A 20,843-nucleotide genomic window follows, 5' to 3' on the forward strand; every position below is an offset into this window, starting at 1 on the left:
CTTGGCGATGGAGGAGCCTCGTCTCGCCGCGGCAGAGCTCGGCGGCGGTTTCACGGCCTCAAACTCCATCGGGAGCTACAAGGACAGCCCCGCTGGCGGCGGCAAAGGCCGCGACGGGGCCTCCTCCTCCTCCTCCTCCCTCCGCCTCCTCCTTCTCCTCCTCCTCCTCCTCCTCCTCACCACGGAGGCGGACCTGGAGGGTCCCGATTTAGTTCTCGCGAGGAGATACTGCTCACTTCACGCGAGATTACGCATGGCCGGGAGTTGGTGAGTGGAAAAGCGTAGATGTCTGCTACGCCTGAAGTGCTCAAGTGAATCCTCCCCTGTCATGTGACGGAGTCCCGGAGTACTGTGGGAGATGTTGTGAGGACTAGTCTTGTCGAAGGGATTGATGGGAAACTCCCTGCACTTTGATCTGCGTCTTGAACCGGCTTGCTCGACCCGGGTTTGAACTAGTACCAGACTTTCACTTTGAAAAGCACGTTATCCATTTCGCAGAATTGATGGATCCATGTTAATCTTACTTCACTTTCATAAAGAAATGCTGACCAGATCCCTCAGTCCTTCTGCATAGATCAAGTAACCTCCCAATTACAAAAACAAACACGAAAAGCTCCAAAATGAAAGCGTTTGACAGACACTTCCAACTACCTAATCTCTATTGAGAACACAAAGCTACCCCAAAGCTGCTAAGGATCAAAATTTAATCTCAAAATTTGGCATTATGTCTCAAATATTTCTTGAAGAACTTTTTCAAAGCAAATGTTAGTATATGTGCTGCTGAAGCAAGTACTCAAAGTAAATTTTGTTAGGAAATCTGTTTTTACAAATAAAAAACGGAATAGGAATTAGAAATTTATAATTTACAAATTTACTATGTGCAAAACTGTGTTGTTTTAAAAGTATTCATTTTTAGTTGTACTTATATTTCCTTACTGAAATAATTCTAAAAGGCAGATAACATATAGTTACTGATGAGAAAGTGAAGCATAATAGGCATGACATAAACTCAAAACTTTTCAATGTGAAGCCGTATGTATAACAGATATATAGAAATAAATAAAATATAAATTAAAATATGGAAAAGTAACATGAGCTTGAAGAAACATGGCTATTACTGCCTGTGTGATAAGGAAAGATTAGGGTTTTTAGAAAAGGATTTAATTGGCATCATCAGACTTTCTTTTCCCCCATGCAATAGCCTTTTTCATCTTTTTGAAATATATGCCAATGTAAAAGAAAATATTCCGACAATCAGTGATTCATTTCTGTACTTTCAGGTGGACAATGATGGGTGATTTTTATATGTACATGTTTTCCAAATTCTATTTGTGCACTTTGTATCCCATTAGGCACTATACCTAATTACATTCCAAAGGCAATAGAAAAAAATATATATATGAATAAGATTTTTCAAAGGTGGACTATCCACATTTAAAATTACAATCCCACCTTCTTGTGGCACTATCCTTGCATTATTTGTCTCTAAATCTGTTTTCAAATCTGACAAATTAATTTTACTTATTTATGTACTGTTTATCTCCCTCCACTAGAATGTAAATTTCATGAAGGCAGAGATTTTGTTTGTTTACCTAATTTCAAGTACAGATTCAGTAGGTATTTCTGAACTGAATAATTAAATAGCCAGGAAAAACTGTGTCCTTTAAAATTCATAGATACAGGCAAAACAAACATTTTCTATTCTTACCTCCAGTTTATTATTTATGTAAACATGTAAGATAGTTACATCCAAGGAAAAAGGACAAGGATTTTCTCTTTAACAACTACCTTTTCAAAATCTTTTATATATGTAAATGTGGTAAGTAAAGGGGCTGAACAAAAAAGACATTACATTTTTCAGTCATATCTGAAACAAAAACAACGTAAGAGTATTTCAAATGAATAAATTTTACATTTACTTTGCCATGCCTGCATGTTAAAAGATTCCATTTTTCTGAAATATTTTAGATACATCATGCAAACAGATACTCTCCTAGGAACGTTTTGAAATTAACAGGAATAAATAATACAAGCAACAACTATCACTTTTACAAAACACCTTCCCCCACACAAAAATCTCAAAGTACTCACAAAACAATCTTATAACAATCTGACAAGGCACACATAAACATTGTTCCAACTAAAATTTTTATGAAGCATTCAAGATAGATACCAATTCCTAAAAAAAAAAAAAATCAATTTTTTAAAACTGTATTTTACCCTCTTCTCCCATCCCTACCCCTCCCCTCCAGTATTTCATCCTAGGAAGGAAAAATAAGAAAAGTACCTCAATCACAAGTAAACTATTTCTGAAAAGGAAATATTTTCACAAGTATAAATGGCCCCTCTTGAGTCAAGTGGGAAAGGAAATTAAACTTTAAACTATTACTGAGTTAAAGAAAAACATTGTTTAGAAAAGTTCTTTTGTCTTTGAAGAGTACTCAAATAGTAACATCCAGGAAGACACAACTCTTCTCTTTTGCTTTCACCTTTTTGTCCCCAGGAAAAGTTAAATATAAAATAGAGTATTAGACATGGAAAGAATCTTAAAAATGAACGAGATTAAAATTAAAATTAAGAAAAACTCAAGGACCTGCCAAATATCAGTAATTAGTGATCTGGAAGTTAGGAAGTCAGTTTTCTCATCAAATACGAGACCTGAATTTTAAAAGAATCTCTCCTAGATTTAAAATTCAGTGCAGAATATCTTTTCCAAAAAAGTATCACAAAAACAGTATTGAACATTTATAACATGGGATTCTTCACAAAATTCTGATACAAAGTATATTATGTTTTAAAATACAAAGAGTACCAGTAGAAGTTAAATATGGTAGAAATTCTACGTAAAGGCAAGGTAAGTAGAGAAGGAATAAAATTTTAACTTGAAAGTAAGATGCATCCAGTCAGGCTTCTTTACTCAAAGTAGTTCCCATGTTTTACAGGTGATTTGCCTTGGAACATGTTTTGATCTTTTCGTAGACAAGGATAACAAGAAGCTAAGCCTCAGATCACAATCTGAAATGTTACTAAAATAATCAGAATTATAGTGTTGTTTTTGGCACGTTACTGACATCAAATAAAATTCTAGGGATGGTTAGGATTTTATGTTAACACAGTGAATGTAAACTGCATAATGTAAATTAAAAATTATAATTAATAGCTAATGCTAATAGCTAACCACATGTAAACTGTTCATTGGTGACAGAATACATACTGGCAAGTGAAAATCAAAAGGAGAATGAGCTACTGATATACACATGAATGACTCCAAAGGTGTTATGTTGGGTAAAAACAAGATTTCATTTAAATGACATTAGAAAAGGCAAAATTATAGTAATGAAGAACTATTTATAGGGTTTAGAGCTAGGAGGAATTAAGTAACAAGGAACAGCATGAGGGATTTTTTATGGGTGATGGGATTGTTCTGTATCCCATTTGCAGGGTGGTACACAAATATGTACATGTGTTAAAATCCATAGAAGTATATATCAAAAAGGTCAACTTTACTACATTAATAAAAAAAAAGGAAATTTAGGAAGGACACAGTAAAACATCTTTGATAAAGTTGGAATTTCTAGAAAAGTAATTTTTCACAGCTTCATGACAACAGTATTATTTTACTGGCCACAAAATTATTACTCCAACTTTATTAAATATAATCAAGAAACATGGACTTAATTATTCTAAAGTTTATATAATGATGACAAATAGTAATGAAAATATTTTTAAAAATATTAACACATTATAAGGAAATTCTGCTATCGCCAAGTGAATCTGAATTATGTTTCTTTATAGTTTAAAATTAAAAGTACCTTCCTTAGTTCTAAACTGTAAGCACCTTAGTTTTGAGCCTAAGAACACTGGCTAAAAGTTAGAAAAACAATTTGCTAATTCTATCTGTTCTTAAAGTGACCAGAAACAGATAATAATGTTTTAAAATTTAATTTTTGTCACTGGGCGTGGTGGCACATGTCTGCAATTCCAGCACTTGTGACGCTGAGGCAAGAGGATCATTTCATGTTTGAGGCCAGCCTGGGCTACATAGTGAGAACCCGTCTCAAAGAACCAAAAATAATATTTATTTTTCTGTCACCCTAATTCTTTAAAGTTATTGTATGATTAGATTTAACAATTAAATCAATTACCTAAAGAATACACATTAGAATCTGCAAATACTGCTAGGTCCTCAGTCAACTGGAATTGAGAATATTTAAAAGAACACTATTTCTCCAGACATATATTCTTTTAGGATTTACACAGTATATAATTCATCCCATCAGCTTTATCAGGCCTCTCACAACTTTAGTTCAGAAAAAAATATGTGTAGTCAGAGCCAAAATAAAATTAGATTAGGGGTGGGAATATAGGATTACAAATGCTGCATTTCTACACAAAGACTTGCCTAACAGAATATAAGATTTACATAGCAAGTCCACGATTCCAATTTATAAAAGATTTTGCCTTTTCAGATCAGGCCTAGGTAGTTTCTCACCACTACTTCTGCCATGAAGAGAAGTTAAGTGTTTTTTGAGGGCAGATTTGTGCTTGAAATCCATATCACAACAGTGGCATTTATATGGCCGATCCCCACTATGGATGTTCAAGTGGTCCTGAAGTGTGCTTTTGGCAGTGAAGGTCTTTAAGCACACAGTACATTGAAAAGGCCGTATGCCCATATGCCCTCGGATATGCCGGTTAAGATTTTTCTTCTGTGTGAATGTTTTTCCGCACTGTAAGCACAAGAACAGTTTATGCATCTTAAGGTGGCGCAGATAGTTGTCAACATGAAGAAATCCTCGAGGACACCTGGGGCACTGGTGCCTCAGGGAATAATTCTCTTCCACATTCTGAATCTCACTCACTGTACCATGACTTCCATCAGTATTCTCACAAAATAAGCCGTGGCCTTGATTTCCAGGAACTTCTGCCACTCTGCTTTCAACTGTAGAATTGATCAGGGAGTGCTGTGTTTCAGAGAGATACATACTTGCTTTTGATGAGGTACAAGGCTGTGAAAACTCTCCATTTTCTACACCAGCTGTACTGATAGATTCTACATGGAGAATACAAATTTCATTATCTTTAAAACCTATATCAACTGTTGACAGCTCTGGTGACTTAATTTCATTTCTTTCTGGTGTCAAGCTCTCTACTGTTGACTGCAATACATTGTTTTCTTCTTCTTTAACATGGAAATCTATGTTTACTGGACTATCTTCTGAAATTTCAATTATCTCACAGTCTTTCTCAGAATTTTCTTCTTCATTATGACCTGGATCAGAAGATTGACACAGGTCAGTATGTTGGTTATTATTTTTCATAGAAAGATCAATTTCCAGATATTTTGACAAAGCTTCTGTGCACTTTTCCACAATGTGAACCATCTGAAGGTAACTGGCAGCAGTCAAATATTTCAAAAGCTCTTTCCTTTTAACTTCTAGTGCTCCAGTATAGCAAGAGAGTAACAATTTTCTGCCAACTTCTGCACTCTGCAGGATGGTGATTCTGACATGTTTTGACTGTGTGAGTAAAAACTGGTCTCTCATGAAAGTAGAGCAAGCAGCCAATATCACCTTGTGCCCCTGGAACTCAGTGTCATTAATGTAAATTGATACATCACAAAATAAATTCTGCTGTCTCAAGAGATTCATTTTCTGCAAGACCACATCTCCTTGCTGTTCAAACTGAAAGTGCAGAACATCAGACTCAGCAGCCATTGTCATAATCTAAGAGAAATAAAACACAAACATTAATGTAAGGATATGAAATATTTACCCATGCTGTGACAATAAAAACAACCCTCCCACTCCAAACCTGAATTTTCCAAAAAAAAAAAAAAAAAAAAAACCTAAATTGTACTCTGGGTACTAAAAGTGAAGCCCTAAACCATCATATCATATATATTTTTCATATTTCTGTTGCAGCACATTCATTTAATTGTAGGTAACAGATGCTATGCTTACTTCCTTGGCTGAATTGTATGTACCTTGAGGTCAAGAACAGGCAAATTTAAATATTCAACCATAAATAGGGGCGGCTAGGGCTGGGATTTAGCTCAGTGGCACTGCACCTGCTTTGTAAGCGCAAGGTCCAGAGTTCGATCCCTGGTACAATAATAATAATAATAATAGTAGTAGTAGTAGTAAACAGAGTAATCACCAAAAGTATAATTAACATAATACCCCAAATTAGAAACCTTAATGAGTGTCCTAAAGTTCTACTTCCTACCGCTATTACAGAGCTTCAGTCTTCTTCACATGGACCACTGCAATGTCTTCAACAGGTCTCCTTGACCTAACACTCTACTGTATTCCCAACTTTATTGAATTTCAAAAGAACTAATATTTTTTCGTTTTCCCTCTTCTGCTTTATATCCTCAATGGCTTGCCTCCTCTACCTCTCAGATATTTCACAATTTGGCCAGAACCCATTTTTATGTCTCTATCCCCTTTATTTTTTATTTTTTTGTACCAGGGATTGAACTCAGGTCCTTCCGCTTGCAAGGCAGGCCACCGAACCGCTGAGCTAAATCCCCAGCCCTATTCTATTTTTCATACCCCAATCTTAGATACTTTTTCATCTTTGTCCTATCAAAAACATCCGTAGATACCTTTGCACAGCTATTACATTTGGTGTCCAGCTTTTTCCCCAGCAACTGGTTTGGCTCCTTTAAGCCCAAACCAAGTAAGATTAATGTAACTCCTCCCCCCACAGTCAGTAGCTCCCAGAGCACCCGAATATGGTGGCTGATTCTCCACTCAGCACATAGGCCCACGCATTAGCAAGGGGAGCGTGGGGAACATCTGTTGAACTAAAACTGGATCCCAGGTGGCCCGGAAAATCCCTCCAGTTCGACACACAGTTCTTCCCGGCCCAAAGATATCAGCCAAGGGACTGCGGTATCAGATTAGTCATTCAGAGGCCGCGCCCAGCTGACCTCCGCCTCCTCTTCTTCAGCAAGCTTTGCCACCTGGGTAACGTCCTTTGGGTTCACTTACCAACTCACAAAATTGGGATTGAGGATTCCGCGGCAGAGGGGCCCAGGATGGAAGATGGACTTAGCCTGGAGAAAACACATCCGGTGTCAACCAATTTTATTCTGTACTGAAGTCACCTGGGCGCCCCGGAAGGACATCCTGGGACGCTCTTTCTTTCTCGTTTCCTGCATTCCTGGAATAACAGAAAGGCGCCGGAAAGTGGCATGTCCGGTTTGTTCAGTCCCGTTTTCGGTGCGCAAGCCGTTCTCTTCCCGAACACCCAAATTGGAGACACGGACTGTGAAGTTGCTTTTTGAGCATATGTCAGATTCCAACGTCTGAACTCCCGGAGGGTTCTTATAGGTTATTATGGGGCAGGTTTTTATTGGAACCAACTACAACTTGGAAAATAGCAGGAGAAACTAGGACTCTATATTTTCGACTGTCAGTCTAGTGACCTATGGGTGCTGGGTTAAACCCAGAGCGTGCTAGGCAGACCTACCACCAAGCCACGTGCCCAACCAAAATACAACACCCCCCCACCCCACCCCCCGACACCCCTGCCTTCTTTGGCGCTGAGATTGGACCTAAGGCCTTTCACGTGCAAAGCACTCCCTTTCACTTACTCAAACCTGTCCATAAATCACATCATCCCTCAAGCACATTCTGATCTGCCCTTAAATTAACTGATTTCCAGTTTGGAACCTGTTATTCCTTCACCTAATTTTAATACTGCACTTATCAGACCTACATCAAAATTTTGTCCTATTGAGGCCAAGGTGTTTAAGGACAATGCTTACTGATCTCTGCATTCCAGAAGTTTAGTGCTCAACAGGCATAAAGTATTTGTTTAATGAAGGGATGTCTGAACCAGTTCTTACAAGCCATTGCTGGTCTCCTCAATCATCAGATTCTCATGGAAATAACTGCCTCTAGTAATAACTAATTTCTCATTGGCTCATACTTCCTTCTGAAGGCAAAGTCAACAGTTTTAATTAAAATGTGTTTTAAAGATAGAAGCATCCCTGGGATTCAAGTTCAAGAAATTGAAAGTAAACTACTGACACCAGTTTTAATTGTCACACTTTTATTAAGGAAACTTCCCCATAATAAGTGAAGAGGTAGTTCACAGTATGTCTAACATACAACAGATTTAGAACAGCTATTCATGAGCTGAAATAAAATGTTCTGAGTTGTTTACTATTTTAGAAGCAATGACCAGTGTCCATTTATAGATCTTCCAGTAAAGAAACTAAAACCACATCTGATTTACATCAGAGCCACTTCAGTTTGGAGTTTTTCTATAAAGTTAAATAATAAATAACTGTGACAAAGTAAATTTTTAAAAACCAAACTATTATAAAGAAGAGTCCTCTTTTCAATTATCTGGGATCCATAAAATACAAATGATGAATGACTGAAGTTTTAAAACGTTTTCTCCTAGGTTTGAATCATGTTCCCCTATAAAATGTACTTGATATCAGTTTGACTCTCTGCAATATAATCTAAGAAACGTGTAAATGAAAGAAAAAAAGACAAGTCTCACCAAAATTAGAAAATATCTCATAGAAACAAAACACCTCTCTAACCAAGAAATGGAGGAGCCCACAATTTACTTCAGTGTTTTGTATATGCAAAAAGTTTTACTAATAAATTAAAAAAATGCTGAAAGTGATCAAAGAAAAAAAAGTTTTACTACTCCTAGTATAAATCAAATTGAGACCGTAAGCTCTGTGAGGGTAGGGACTACATCAATCTTACCTTCATATCCTCAGTATTTAGCATAGTGCCTTGGCAGCAGAGGTTAGAAAATGTTTCTTGAGTTCAGTGGTAGAGTACATGCTTAGCATGCACAGGCCCTAGGTTCAATTCACAGCATTAAAAAGAAAAAAGTTTCTTGAATGATCGAAATGAACCTAGAAATAGTTTCCAACCAAAGAGACCAATTTTATTTGAACCCATGTGCTTCAGCCTTCAAATCAGTAACAAAAACATGAATGTGAGGGAAGTATCCAAATTGGAAACTTTTCTGCCAAGAAATGACGTTCAGAGAAAATACAAAAATACTAGTTGGCACAGTAGCCTCACTGTTGCATAGAATTGGTACTCTTTGGCTGGATCATATAAAAATCACAATGCTAGGAAGCATCATTTGACAATATAATGATGTTGGCTTAAGGTACCTATAGGTCTTATCACTACTCTATTCTCATTAAATATTTGAACAGAAGATAAATTATACCTCAAATATCACACTCATTTGGAAATATATCAAATTTTAGATCCCTCTGACTATATAAATAAAGCCTAACTTCTGTATTATTTGTGCATGTCCTCTCCTAGGTCAAAACTAAAAACAAAAGTCTGGATGGAAATGAAACACTTTTCCAGACAAAAAAAGTTTCACATTTGGATCCTTCTTGCATTATTCTTACTTGCCTTTTCCCCTTCCCTAATAGTAAAAAAATGAAGTACTTTTTTGACAAGAATGTAACACTCATCTAAAAAAATAGGGACTGGGGATATCAGAGTATATACCTAGCATACATAAAGCCCTGGGTTCGGTAAAATAAAGTAAAATTTAAAAAATAATATAACTAAGTCCCTTTGTGATGTTTTGCTGGCAAAATCCAGGTTGTCTCAAAGTCAGCAGAGAAACAAAAATGAAACACAAAACTGGGGGTGTTTTTGCTAATGCATTGTTCTTCATCGTGTAAATTTTTAAGCCAAAGTATAGTGAGAAGAAATAAAGAGACATTAGTTCATAGTCACTTATTTACTTTAGCCAACTATGGCCAGGCCACTTCTTTGGGCTCTGGATGTTCCAACTCAGATGAAGGAGGAATAAATGGTCTCTTAAGATTCTCTCAATACTGTACTCTTAACATTGCTATTGCTTAAATGTAACTCATGGGTTAAAATCAAGTAACACTCGAAAATTTATCTCTGAAATGTGCTTAGGTAAAAAGTTGTTTTGTTCTTTGATACGGAAAGGCCAACTTTGCATTATTATTAGTCTGTCTGAGGTGGCAAAGTGGAGCAGTATACTTTTAAGGGAAATACCTGAATGCAGAAAAAAAAGATCCGATTGCTCTTATGTGTCCCATGTAACTTTTTAAATCTATTTTAGAAATTAAGGTTCACAAGGGTCAGGGATTTAGCTCAGTGGTTCCGGCACCCGCCTCACAAGCACAAGGACCTGAGTTTGATCCCTGGTACCCCCCCAAAAAAAGAAAAGAAAAAAGAAGTTAAGGTCTATAAGGAAAGAAAAAGTCCCAGACACTTAAACTGATAGCTAAACTCACCTTTCTGATGATTAAACTCTGATACAAAGTTCAGAAATTCTCAAATAGATCTTTTTTTAAAGAGAGATCATTATTCTCTAGCACTAAAAAGTATTCAGGCAGCCGGACATGGTGGCGCATGCCTGTAATCCCAGCACTCGGGAGGCTGAGGCAGGAGGATAGCTGTGAGTTCAAGACCAGCCTGGGCTACATAGTGAGTTCCAGGTCAGTCTCAACTACATAGTGAGACTCTGTCTCACAAAACCAAAAACAAAACAACAACAAAAAAGTATGCAGGGGGAGGGAGGGAATATGCTGGAAGCAATCCTGATTTCAAAAGCATCAGTAAGTAATTTATACATTAAGCATCTGGTCTCCTACTGGGATGTGCTACCTGGAAAACATCTCATTTAAGTGCTGTTTTCGAACTGAACTTCTGTCCTCTGTTAGTTATGCTTCTCTTGGTAATCTCTATCTGTCTGCAAGTGTTTCTGAAAAGACTGTACTCTGTTTTATATGAACAATTCAGTGAGATGAAGTTGGCTATGAGAGTGTTGAAAAGGATACAGAATAACCAACATACTTCTTTAGAGCCAGCTCCAACCCAAGTACAAACAGTAAGAAGCAGATTCGTTCATTTACCAAATATGGATGAATTATCAATAGGCAACCAGAGGGATTTATCACATATTTAGGTCAACAGCAGTATCACCTTATATCTTAGCCTCTTTTTTTTTTTTGCCAAAGAAAATTATTATTCACTTCTCTTAGCACAGCATCTATTAGTGGAGAGTAGGTAATGTTATTAACCTTTTGGTACCTTTAGAATGTGCCTGGTGAAAGCCTAAACTAGTGTCAGTCTAAGACATAAGTCAACATTAGGTAGACAAATGGAATTATTCCTCGGGAAAGGAAACAGCCATCACAGGACAAATAACTCACAACAGAGTTATTTGTGGAACAGGGCAAAAGGAAGGCAAAACCACTCCAAGTGGTACGTTGCCTGGTCTATTAGTGCTTTAACTTACCCCTTACCACCTACATGGAGGTTTTGGAGAAATAAAACTAGTAAAATCACTCCTAAAAAGACTCATACTATTGCCACATTGTCAGTCACTTCTAGTTGTGATTAAGCCTGTACTCAATTCACACAAGTACTATCACTCCTTAAGTTGAGGACAGCTTGGGCCAGTTTACCTGCATCCAGGACCTGCGTTCCATCAGGCTGCGGCTGACACCCTTTAGAGTCTGTGACTGTTGTACACGCAAAAGAATCATAATCCACTGTGAGGTCTTGCACATTTCTCTCATTGGCATTATCAAAGCTGTTTTTGCCATGCAGCTGTTTAAGGTGTTTCCTCAAAACTGGCTTATGTGCAAACACCATGTCACAATAGTTACATTTATGGGGCTTATCTCCACTGTGAAGGTTAAGATGATCCTGTAAGGAACACTTCTGAGAAAAGGTTTTCCCACAGATTTTACACTGGAAAGGTTTAATTCCGGCATGCACACGCATGTGTCGATGAAGGTTGCCTTTCTGAGTGAAAGTCTTGCCGCAGAGTAGACACATAAAGAGTTTATGCATTTTTAAATGGTTGGCGTAGTTCTCCAGGTGACGGAATACCCTGGTACACTTTGGGCATTGGTGATGCCACTGGAGGCCTTTGTCTACACCTCGAATATTAGGCCCAAAGACATCTTTTGAGGTCATGATGATGTTATCACTGCCTGTATATGATAGAGCATAATTGTGGAGGTGGGTTTGCTCTATTTCACTTACTCTGTTTTCCACAGTTGAATTTATCAGGGAGTGCTGGGGCTCTGATGAATGTAAAGCTGTGGGTTCAGAAGAAATAAATTGGTTCTGATCTTTTTTACTTCTAACCTCTGATACATCCCCAATAGATTCTACCTTAACAATCTGAATATCACTGTCCTCCATATCCATACTGTCTTCAGATGGATGAATACAAGGTGAGTCTTGCTTTGGGGAGCCTCCATCATCTCCCTGCTGTTCTTTTGACTGGGGAGAAGCACTCTGAGGTTCACATCCCTCTTTACTATCCATTGGCTGTTTTGGCTTTATAAACTTCCACAGGGCCTGCGTGCACCGTTCTACAATGTGGCTCATCTGAAGAAAACTTGCAGCAGTCAAGTAATTTACCAGTTCCATCTCAGGGAATTCCAGCACACCACTATAACAGGATAAGAGCAATTGTCTCCCCACTTCTGAACTCTGTAATATGGAGATTTTCACCTCTCTGGAATCATTCAGTAAAAACTGGTCTCTTAAGAAGGGGGAACCTGCAGCGAACACAATTTTATGCCCCTGTACCTCAATATCATCTATGAGAACTGTAACATCACAAAATTTATTTTCTTCTCTTAATTTGTTCATTTTTTGTAACATTGAATCTCCATAATTTTCAAACTTGAAGTGAAGGAGATCTGATCTTTCAGACATTTTGGCAGACCTAAAGAACAGAAATGTAAAAAGGTTGAATTTAAGGAAATCTGAACAATTAAGAAATCTGGATTAACCTTCCAAATTCAAATGTGTTGTCATATCTGTTATGTATGTATCTAAATAAAACTGTCCTTGAAAGAAGCTACTACAACAACTTTAAAAGGCTGTTAAAAATTACTCCTTACCACTAACAAGTATCAACTGCACTGAAAGAGTGGACATGAGTAAAGTTTAACAGCTGGGCATTCACTCAACTTTTTAAGACACTGAATATAAGAATAGTGTTTAAATTAGTCACCCACATGATGGATGATTCTACGTAGTTTCAAACTCAAACTAAAACGTCCCTACACAAGCAAAGATTAAGTCATTATTTTCTTCTCCATGCTTCTTCTGAAACAAAATACTCTTCTTTTTCTTTGTATTTTATTTATTTATTTGTTTATTCATTTATTTATTTATTTATTTTTGATACCAGGGATTGAACTCGGGACCTTGCACTTGGGAGGCAGGTGGCAGCATCACTGAGCTAAATCCCTGGCCCAAAGCTGTAATTCTTTATCCTTTACATTGCAGACAAATATAAATTCTCTTTTAAAGAAAATTTCTTGAAATAGAAAATAAAGAATTCACATGTGGTGAATGCATGCCTATAACCCCAGCAATTTGCAGGACAGAGGCAGGAAGATTACAAGTCTGAGCTTAGCCTGGGCAATTTAATGACTTAGCAAGACTCTATCTCAAATTTTAAAAAGTGGGGATATAGTTCAGTGTAAAGGCCATGGGATCAATCCTCACATACCACCCCCCACAAATTCACACTTACCAACCAACCAGCCAACCAACCTTGAAACAGAATAACCAGATGAACCATGTGGTGGAATTCTGAGTAGGTGTAAGATAGATCAATCCCTACTAGATGCTGTTCTTTTCTTTTTGTCCCTATGCATCCATCATTACATATCATGTGAAATATTAGAGCTGATTCATAAATGTTTCTCTTAACTTCTATCTTCCATTGCTGCTAACTTAACTTACACACTACCATATCATCTTTCAAAAACATATTTTCTGGAGGGGAAGAGGGGTTGAAGGGAGTGAAGGGGAATGGGGAAAAAAGAAAGGAGCAAGATATGTCCATGCACGGGTACAAATCCCCTATGATGAATGTCATCATTATGTACATCTAATATGTACCAATAAAATTTTAAAAATGAAAAAACAAGGGCCGGGGACATAGCTCAGTGGTACAGTACCTGTCTCATAAGCATAAGGTCCCGAATTCGATCCTGGTACAAAAAAAATAAAAATAAAAATAAGGTAAACATTTATATAACTCCTTCAACTATGGAGAAGGCACCTTTGCCAAAACTCTACACAGAGCTGGGGGTTCAGTGGTAAAGCACTTGTCTAGCATGACGGAGGCGCTGTGGTCAATCTTTAGCACTATTAAACATATAAAACTCCTGCAAATATAGCAAAAACTCCTGTTTACATAACACTTTTGTTTTGGAGAAAGCTTCATGTTTAGATTCCATAGTCTCCAAACTTGACTTCTCATGTATCTTTCTAAAGGGGAAAAATGAATTAGCCATGCTAAACTATTAGTTCCATTATGAAGATAATAAATTGGCATTCTATTATATTTTTCTTTTGGTTATTTTGAGACAGGGTCTTATTATGTATCTCAGGCTTATAATCCTCCCTAAACTTTCAATCCTCCTGCCTCAGCCTCCCAAGTTCTGTGATTACAAGTGTATACTACCATCACTTGACCTTGTAGAAAACATGGAGGTGCTTGGTTTAGATTTGTTGAATTGTTAAGAAGACTAGCACAAAAACTGCAGATGCATTACAGGGCTGAGGCTACAGGGCTGAGGAAAGAATGAAAATGGAAGTAAGAAGCAAGAAAAAATAACAAAAGTTATTTATAAGAACTTGGTAACTGATTGAATAGAGAGAGAAAATGAACTGTGTCAAGATTCTAAATTAAGGAATTCAGCTGAATGTCAATGACAGGGCAACTAGTATGGCATAAGTATTTAACAACATTAAACACAAAGTAGCTTTTCCCTACACGACATTCTCAATATATGCAGAATATTTAAAAGTGCACCAAAGGATGTAGAAAAGCAAACATCAGAGAAAAGAGTATGAAATATAAAGTAAAAGTCTTGAAAATACAGAGAATATCAGTAATTTAAAGCAGAAAAATTGTATTATCACTGGTCAATTTTAGAAATTATGGAGGCTTATTCATTCTAGAACAATAAATATTCTAATTTATAATGAGAAGTTATAAAAATGACTTTTGTTTCAACTGGCAAAACAAAAGTGGGATTCTTTATTAGTTCTATTGGGGCCAGGCATGCTATTGCATGCCTGTAATGCCACCAATAGGTAGGCTAATATAGGAGAATTGCTACAAGCTCAAAGCAAGTCTAGGCTACATGGTGAGTTTAAGGTCAATCTGAGCTACATAGTGAGACTCTATCCTAAAAAAACCAAAAACAAACAAAACAAGAGTTCTCTTGTTCTTAAATGCACTACAGCTGGCCATGATACCCTCAGATAAGTATTTTCCCTACTTGCACTTGTATATAAACAATGTTTCCACCTATAGACTCGCAATGCTTTATTCAACTGTATTGTGAGGGGCAGTTGTTCCTTGTTGCACTAAAGATGAGGAGCAAGAATATGGTTTCATTTGCTTCCTATTCATCAGTTCTCAAAAAAATTTACCAACAAAAGCAGCCAAACAGGTAGCTCAGGAAAGTATTTATTATAATCTGTCTCTTGAAGTCCACAAATATGAGAATAACCTGTTTATGTTAGGAAGTTTTTCCTAATATGTGTCAATCTACTCTATTGTTTACCTTTGATAAACTCCTATTTCCAGACCACAATTTATCACTTGTTTCCTGTCATTAGTTTCCCTCTCCAACAGACTATTAGTTATTTGAGGACAAGGATGAACTGTTTGGTATACTTTACACAGCTCCTTAAACAAAATCCAGCCATATAATGAACTCATTTCTCTTTTTTTTCTGGTACTGGGAATCGAATCCGGGACCTTGTGCTTGCCAGGCAGGCATGGTGCCACTGAGCTAAATCCCCAGCCCTATATAATGAATTCTTAATGTTTCCTGTGAAATAATTATTGAGCTATGATATGCATGTTCTTCAACATCAGGATATTTGTGCACCCTGGGAAAAACTTGTTTCTAACAAGGTTTGCATCCAAAATAACTGTGATCATATAAAATCATATTTAAAATACTTTTTTTAGATAATAGGGGGCCAGGATCTAGTTAGTGCTTGAGCACATGGTTAGCATGTGCTTGGCCTTGCATTTAATCCCTAACATCATACACAAAAATGAGTAATATAAAAATTATGCTTATAATGAATATTTTTAAAAAAATGATAACTAATCTTTCTGAGTCCTTGTTAAATTCTAAGTACAGTGCCAAATGCTTGAAATTGGCCCATTTAATTTTGAAAATCTTTATAGGTAGGTATTATCCCTAATAACTTGCTGAAAATAATAGAAGTTGACAGTGTTACGTGTTACATGGAACTTGTGCCCAAATTGCATGATGCCAGCAATCTATGTAGGAGACAAGTAGGCTAGGTTTTGTGTGTGTGTGTGTATGTGGTTCTGGACATCAAACCCAGGGTCTCATGTGTGCTAGGCAAGTGCTGTACTACTTATTGAGCCATACCCCTCAGCTCTTCAAAAAAAACAATTTTTTTTAAATTTTCAGATAGGGTCTTGTGAAGTTACCCAGACTGACTTGAACTTGGAATCCTCCTGCGTAGCCTCCTGAATATAATAATTTTATTATATAATAATTTTATTTAAGGGTGATATCTAAGAGTATAACTATTCAGATTCCCTTCTTTATATTGAGTATCACCAAGGTAGGCCATGGAAATTTATTGAGCTGTATGCTTACAATTTGTATAGTATTATGATTAGTTACATAAAAAGTTTATGCTTAAAAACAAAAAGTACAATTAAAAGCCAAATTTGTATCATATAAACAGGACTTTAATGGTAAGCCATATTATATATTAATCATATTTGATTGTATTTTATGCCCTTATTCTTCCTTATCTGTTAGTTTTCTATCTCTTATGCTATTTACTCATGTAGATAGAAATTTAATACTATCTGCAAATAAAACAGAATTGGGCTGGGGATTTAGCTCAGCGGCACTGTGCCTGCCTGGCAAGCACAAGGTCCTGAGTTTGATTTCCAGTACTGGAAAAAGAAACAAGATAAACATGAATATATCTGATTTCAGAATCGCTAAGTGTAGATAACTTCAATAATTATTAGTAATATTCATAAAAGTCACTATGTAACTCTAATGTGTAGCACTATTCCTGTAACTGAAAGAAAGTAAAGAACTTATCAGGTAAAGTCTTAGTCACCACATTCTGTAAGTTTTTCCTCAGGAGGATTCCCAAAATCCTTCTCCATTCTTACCATCGTTGCCATGGTTCATACCCTTATTATCTACTGCCTAGGTCAGTGATGACAAACCTTCTAGAGCCTTCAGTGATATAAATAGCTTACTGTGGCTTGGGTGCTCTAGAGTCACCACCACTGGCCTAGGTTATAGAAATTAAATCTAAGTACTTCCAAGGACCATTTCTCAAACATCAATGTAATAGGAATATTCTCATTTAAGGTTGTTTTCACTGTTTATGTTTTTTGTTTATACAAAATGACTGTATAACAACAAACTGCAACTGAGTTACATACCAGTGATAGTTCATTCTTTTTAATTTTTTTTTTTTTTTTTTTTTTTGTACAAGGGATCGAACTCAGGTCCTTATGCTAGCGCAGGAGGCAGTGGAACCACTGAACTAAATCCCCGGTCCAGTTCATTCTTTTTAAATTGTTGAAAAGTGGACAAGTTACCTAACTGTTGACCTTAGTTTTTTATCATTGTTTTGCTGGTCTTTTCCTTGTAGCTTCACTAAATTGTGTAAGGTTAAGTAAATCTGGCACTGAGAATGTAGCAGTAAAAATGTTGAGTTAGAAGGGTCTACATGACACCAAGATGAATATCAAGATGACATCAAGAATGAAGTGATCAGTGGACTCTACCAGCTGGTTGGATTTGGGACTGAAGCTGCAGGGGAAACCTGATTATAACTGGTATGATAGGTGACAAGTGAAAGCATGAGTGGAAGAGACAAATCTAAATTGGCATAGAGTGGAAGAAGATCTAAGACAGGAAGAAATAAAAAACAATACAAGCACAAGTTCATTACTTACCATTTTCTCAACCTGGGTCTCTTTCCAAGGCTTTTCCATTTTTTCAATCAATAAGCTTATTTTTGCTTAAAATTTTCCTACTACTTTGACTACTGCATTGTTATTGCATGGTAGAGTAGGTAAAACATGGACTCTACAGCCATATTTCCTAAGACTAAAAACCCTGCTCAACCACTTACTAGCTTAACTATTCTGCCCCAGTTTTCCTTTCTGTCAAAAGCAGATTACTTCATATTTTTTAAATCAATTAATTTGTTAAATCAGAAAATTAAATCAGTTAATGTTTAAACAGTGTAGAATGATGGACTGGTTTGTGATTTATAAAGCCTGTCAATTTTCTTTATGAAATTCTTCATGTGACCTATTTTCATTCCCTTTTGAAGTCAAACCAGTTGAGGCTTTTAATAGTCCATATATCAGCACCTTACCACTCTATTAAAACTGCTTTTTAAAAGGTCACTAATGAAGCCAAGCGAGGTGGCACATGCCTGTAATACTAGCACTTGGGTGTGAGGGGCACTGAGGCAGGAGGATTGTCACGAGTTCAAGGCCAGCTTGGATTAATGATTTGAAGACAAGCCCGAACTACATAGTGAGATCATGAGTTTAAGGCCATCAGGGGCTACATAATGAGTTCAAGATCAGCCTGAACTACATAGTGAGATCTTATCACTCTGTCTCCATATCATAAACACACACACACACACACACACACACACACACACACACCCCACACACACAACAAAAGAAATAAAAGAAAAAAAGGTCACTAATGATCTCTCTTTTTTGGAGGAAGCGTGGTTGAGTCAGAGTCTCATTAAGTCCACACTGGCCTTGAACAAAGTATGCAGCCTAAGCTGGTCTTGAACTTGAGGAGCTCCTCCTGCCTGTTTCCCGAGTGCTAAGATTACATTACAGGTGTGCACCACCACACCTGGCTAATGATTTCTCTTTTTTCTTTTTCTTTTTTTTTCTTTTTTTGGTACAGGGGATCAAACTCAGGATCTTGTGCCTGCAAGGCAGGCATAGGGCAACTGAGCTAAATCCCCAGCCCTGGCTAATGATTTTTTAATAAACAATCTTTTTTTTTCCTTGTCATTTCCCAGGTACTATAAATAACTGATCCAGTGGACTCTTCAATTTTCTTCTCTTGAAATCTGAGTCATTTTGGTTGTGGGAAACTTGCATTCTTACACTTTATCTCCTACCTCTTTTTCCACTATTACAGTAATAACTATTGTTCCAATTCCTCTCTCTGCTTTATAAATGTAACCATGACTCTGAAAATTTCCTTCTTTCTCAATATTCCCTTCTTGATACCATCTATTTCCATGGCTTCCACCTCTATGCTAATAACTGAAACCTTTACCTCTGGCTGCCACATTTAGGCTGATTTCAGGTTTTGCACTTCCAATTTTAAGGTGGGCAACTATATATGGCTATCCCACTAGACTTTAACTCAACATGTCTAAAAAATGAGTGTGTAATCTACCCTAACTTTATGGTTTTATTTCTGGTTACGACATCACTATTCTTCAAATACCAAAGGTCTGAAACTGGGAGTTAGATTTAGTAGTCTTTTCTCCTTCAATACACAATTAGTTATGAAATCCTGACGCTGTTATCTAAAACATAAATACCTGCCTCCTTTCTAGTAACAGTCAGAAATCTATTTTCTGATTTCGTTGCCTCTGACCACACTGATCCATTATCTCTTTAAAATAATTTAAGAATACCTAGCCAGGAACTAAAAGAGTCCGCATTCAGCTAACAGAAATTCTTTTCCTATAAGCTTTCTCTAGAACCAAATTATTTTTGGCAGGGCAGTTTTCTGCTTACAACTTTAAAAAACTATCAATCTCATTTAGAACTAAAGCTTTCACTATCTGAACTTCAGTCTACTTTTCCAATCTCAAATCCTATCCCATATGTAGGAGCTCCCCTATGCCACCCTAATTTCCTCTTTTTCAGTTATTACTCTTAGTAAAATTGCAGCTGTTCCTTCTACCTGAAAAGGGCTTCCACATTTTATAGTCACCAAGAAGTATAATTCACATGTCAGTTTCTCAAGTCGTCCCTTGAGAAAAATAGACAATTATCTAATATACGTTATATATAACATACATTAGATAGATATGTATCACAGGAACAGTTATTTGTTTATATATGACTCCCAAACTTGACCCCGAAAAATGGAGAGATACCTGACGAATGACCAGTGCCTAAAATACCGCCAGTGCCAGTATAAAAGGTGCTGCAGCCAATGACTGAATTCAGTGAAGCCCCATCAAAAAAGAAATCTAGCACTCAGTGATTCGGCTAGCATTGAAGGCCTTGTCTTAGGCTGGCTCCCGCGGCTCGTTTGCTCAGGGCCCCAACTCTGGTACTTTCTACAAGATGCCAGAGTCCAGGGTCCAGGCCAACTAGTAGGGCCCTAGGTTGGGGTCCCAGGAGGCGGTCCTTGGGACATTCTTAAACTCCTCGCTCCAGATACTGGGAAGGGAAAGGGGCGGGGCACAGCGTGGGCCGGGCCAAGGGCTCCTTAATTCCCCCGGGGCGTAGGCTATCCTCTCAGCCTCCATCCCAGTGTAGTTCCCGGCCCGTGTAGGGCCCCAAGAGGGCTCCATTTTGAGAGAACCCGCACCCCATCCCGGTGCTTAGGCCGCCTCCACACTTACAGACCCGGGGGAAGGCCGCCGTCAGGATCCGGCACCGCCAGGAGCTCCGGCCCCTCGGGGCTCCGGGAAGGGGGAGGGGCAGGGAACCTGAGCCAAAGGGGGACCCAACGGAACCGGAAGGGCAGCCCTGGCCGGACAAAG

General features: G+C 37.5%; 2 protein-coding genes across 5 annotated transcripts; both read right to left on the reverse strand.

The window, feature by feature from the left end:
- Positions 1 to 4,029: 4,029 nt before the first annotated feature.
- On the reverse strand, positions 4,030 to 20,767 carry Zbtb6 (zinc finger and BTB domain containing 6). 4 transcript variants are annotated; one of them, XM_033759060.1, is made up of 2 exons: positions 20,703 to 20,767; positions 4,030 to 5,726 (listed from the first exon to the last, which is right to left on the reverse strand). In XM_033759060.1, exon 2 carries the CDS (start codon positions 5,721 to 5,723, stop codon positions 4,446 to 4,448), a length of 1,278 nt encoding a protein of 425 aa, XP_033614951.1. In that variant the 5' UTR covers positions 5,724 to 5,726; positions 20,703 to 20,767; the 3' UTR covers positions 4,030 to 4,445. The 4 variants fall into 4 exon arrangements, with proteins under 4 accessions (XP_033614951.1, XP_010611783.1, XP_010611785.1 ...); XM_010613481.2 differs by lacking the exon at positions 20,703 to 20,767 and adding an exon at positions 6,999 to 7,087; XM_010613483.2 differs by lacking the exon at positions 20,703 to 20,767 and adding an exon at positions 6,938 to 6,993.
- Positions 10,508 to 20,767, reverse strand: Zbtb26 (zinc finger and BTB domain containing 26). The gene is made up of 2 exons (XM_010613480.2): positions 20,703 to 20,767; positions 10,508 to 12,738 (listed from the first exon to the last, which is right to left on the reverse strand). The coding sequence occupies exon 2, from the start codon at positions 12,726 to 12,728 to the stop codon at positions 11,403 to 11,405; it is 1,326 nt and encodes a 441-aa protein (XP_010611782.1). The 5' UTR covers positions 12,729 to 12,738; positions 20,703 to 20,767; the 3' UTR covers positions 10,508 to 11,402.
- Positions 20,768 to 20,843: the final 76 nt, after the last annotated feature.

This window comes from Fukomys damarensis, unplaced genomic scaffold (assembly GCF_012274545.1).
Source record: "Fukomys damarensis isolate Sample0158 unplaced genomic scaffold, DMR_v1.0_HiC HiC_scaffold_36, whole genome shotgun sequence".
In the NCBI taxonomy this organism is placed as follows: Eukaryota; Metazoa; Chordata; class Mammalia; order Rodentia; family Bathyergidae; genus Fukomys; species Fukomys damarensis.

What these genes read in the sequence shown, in the direction of transcription:
- Zbtb6 (XM_033759060.1), bottom strand. Translation starts at nt 5,723, where the DNA reads ATGACAATGGCTGCTGAGTCTGATGTTCTGCACTTTCAGTTTGAACAG.
- Zbtb26 (XM_010613480.2), bottom strand. Translation starts at nt 12,728, where the DNA reads ATGTCTGAAAGATCAGATCTCCTTCACTTCAAGTTTGAAAATTATGGA.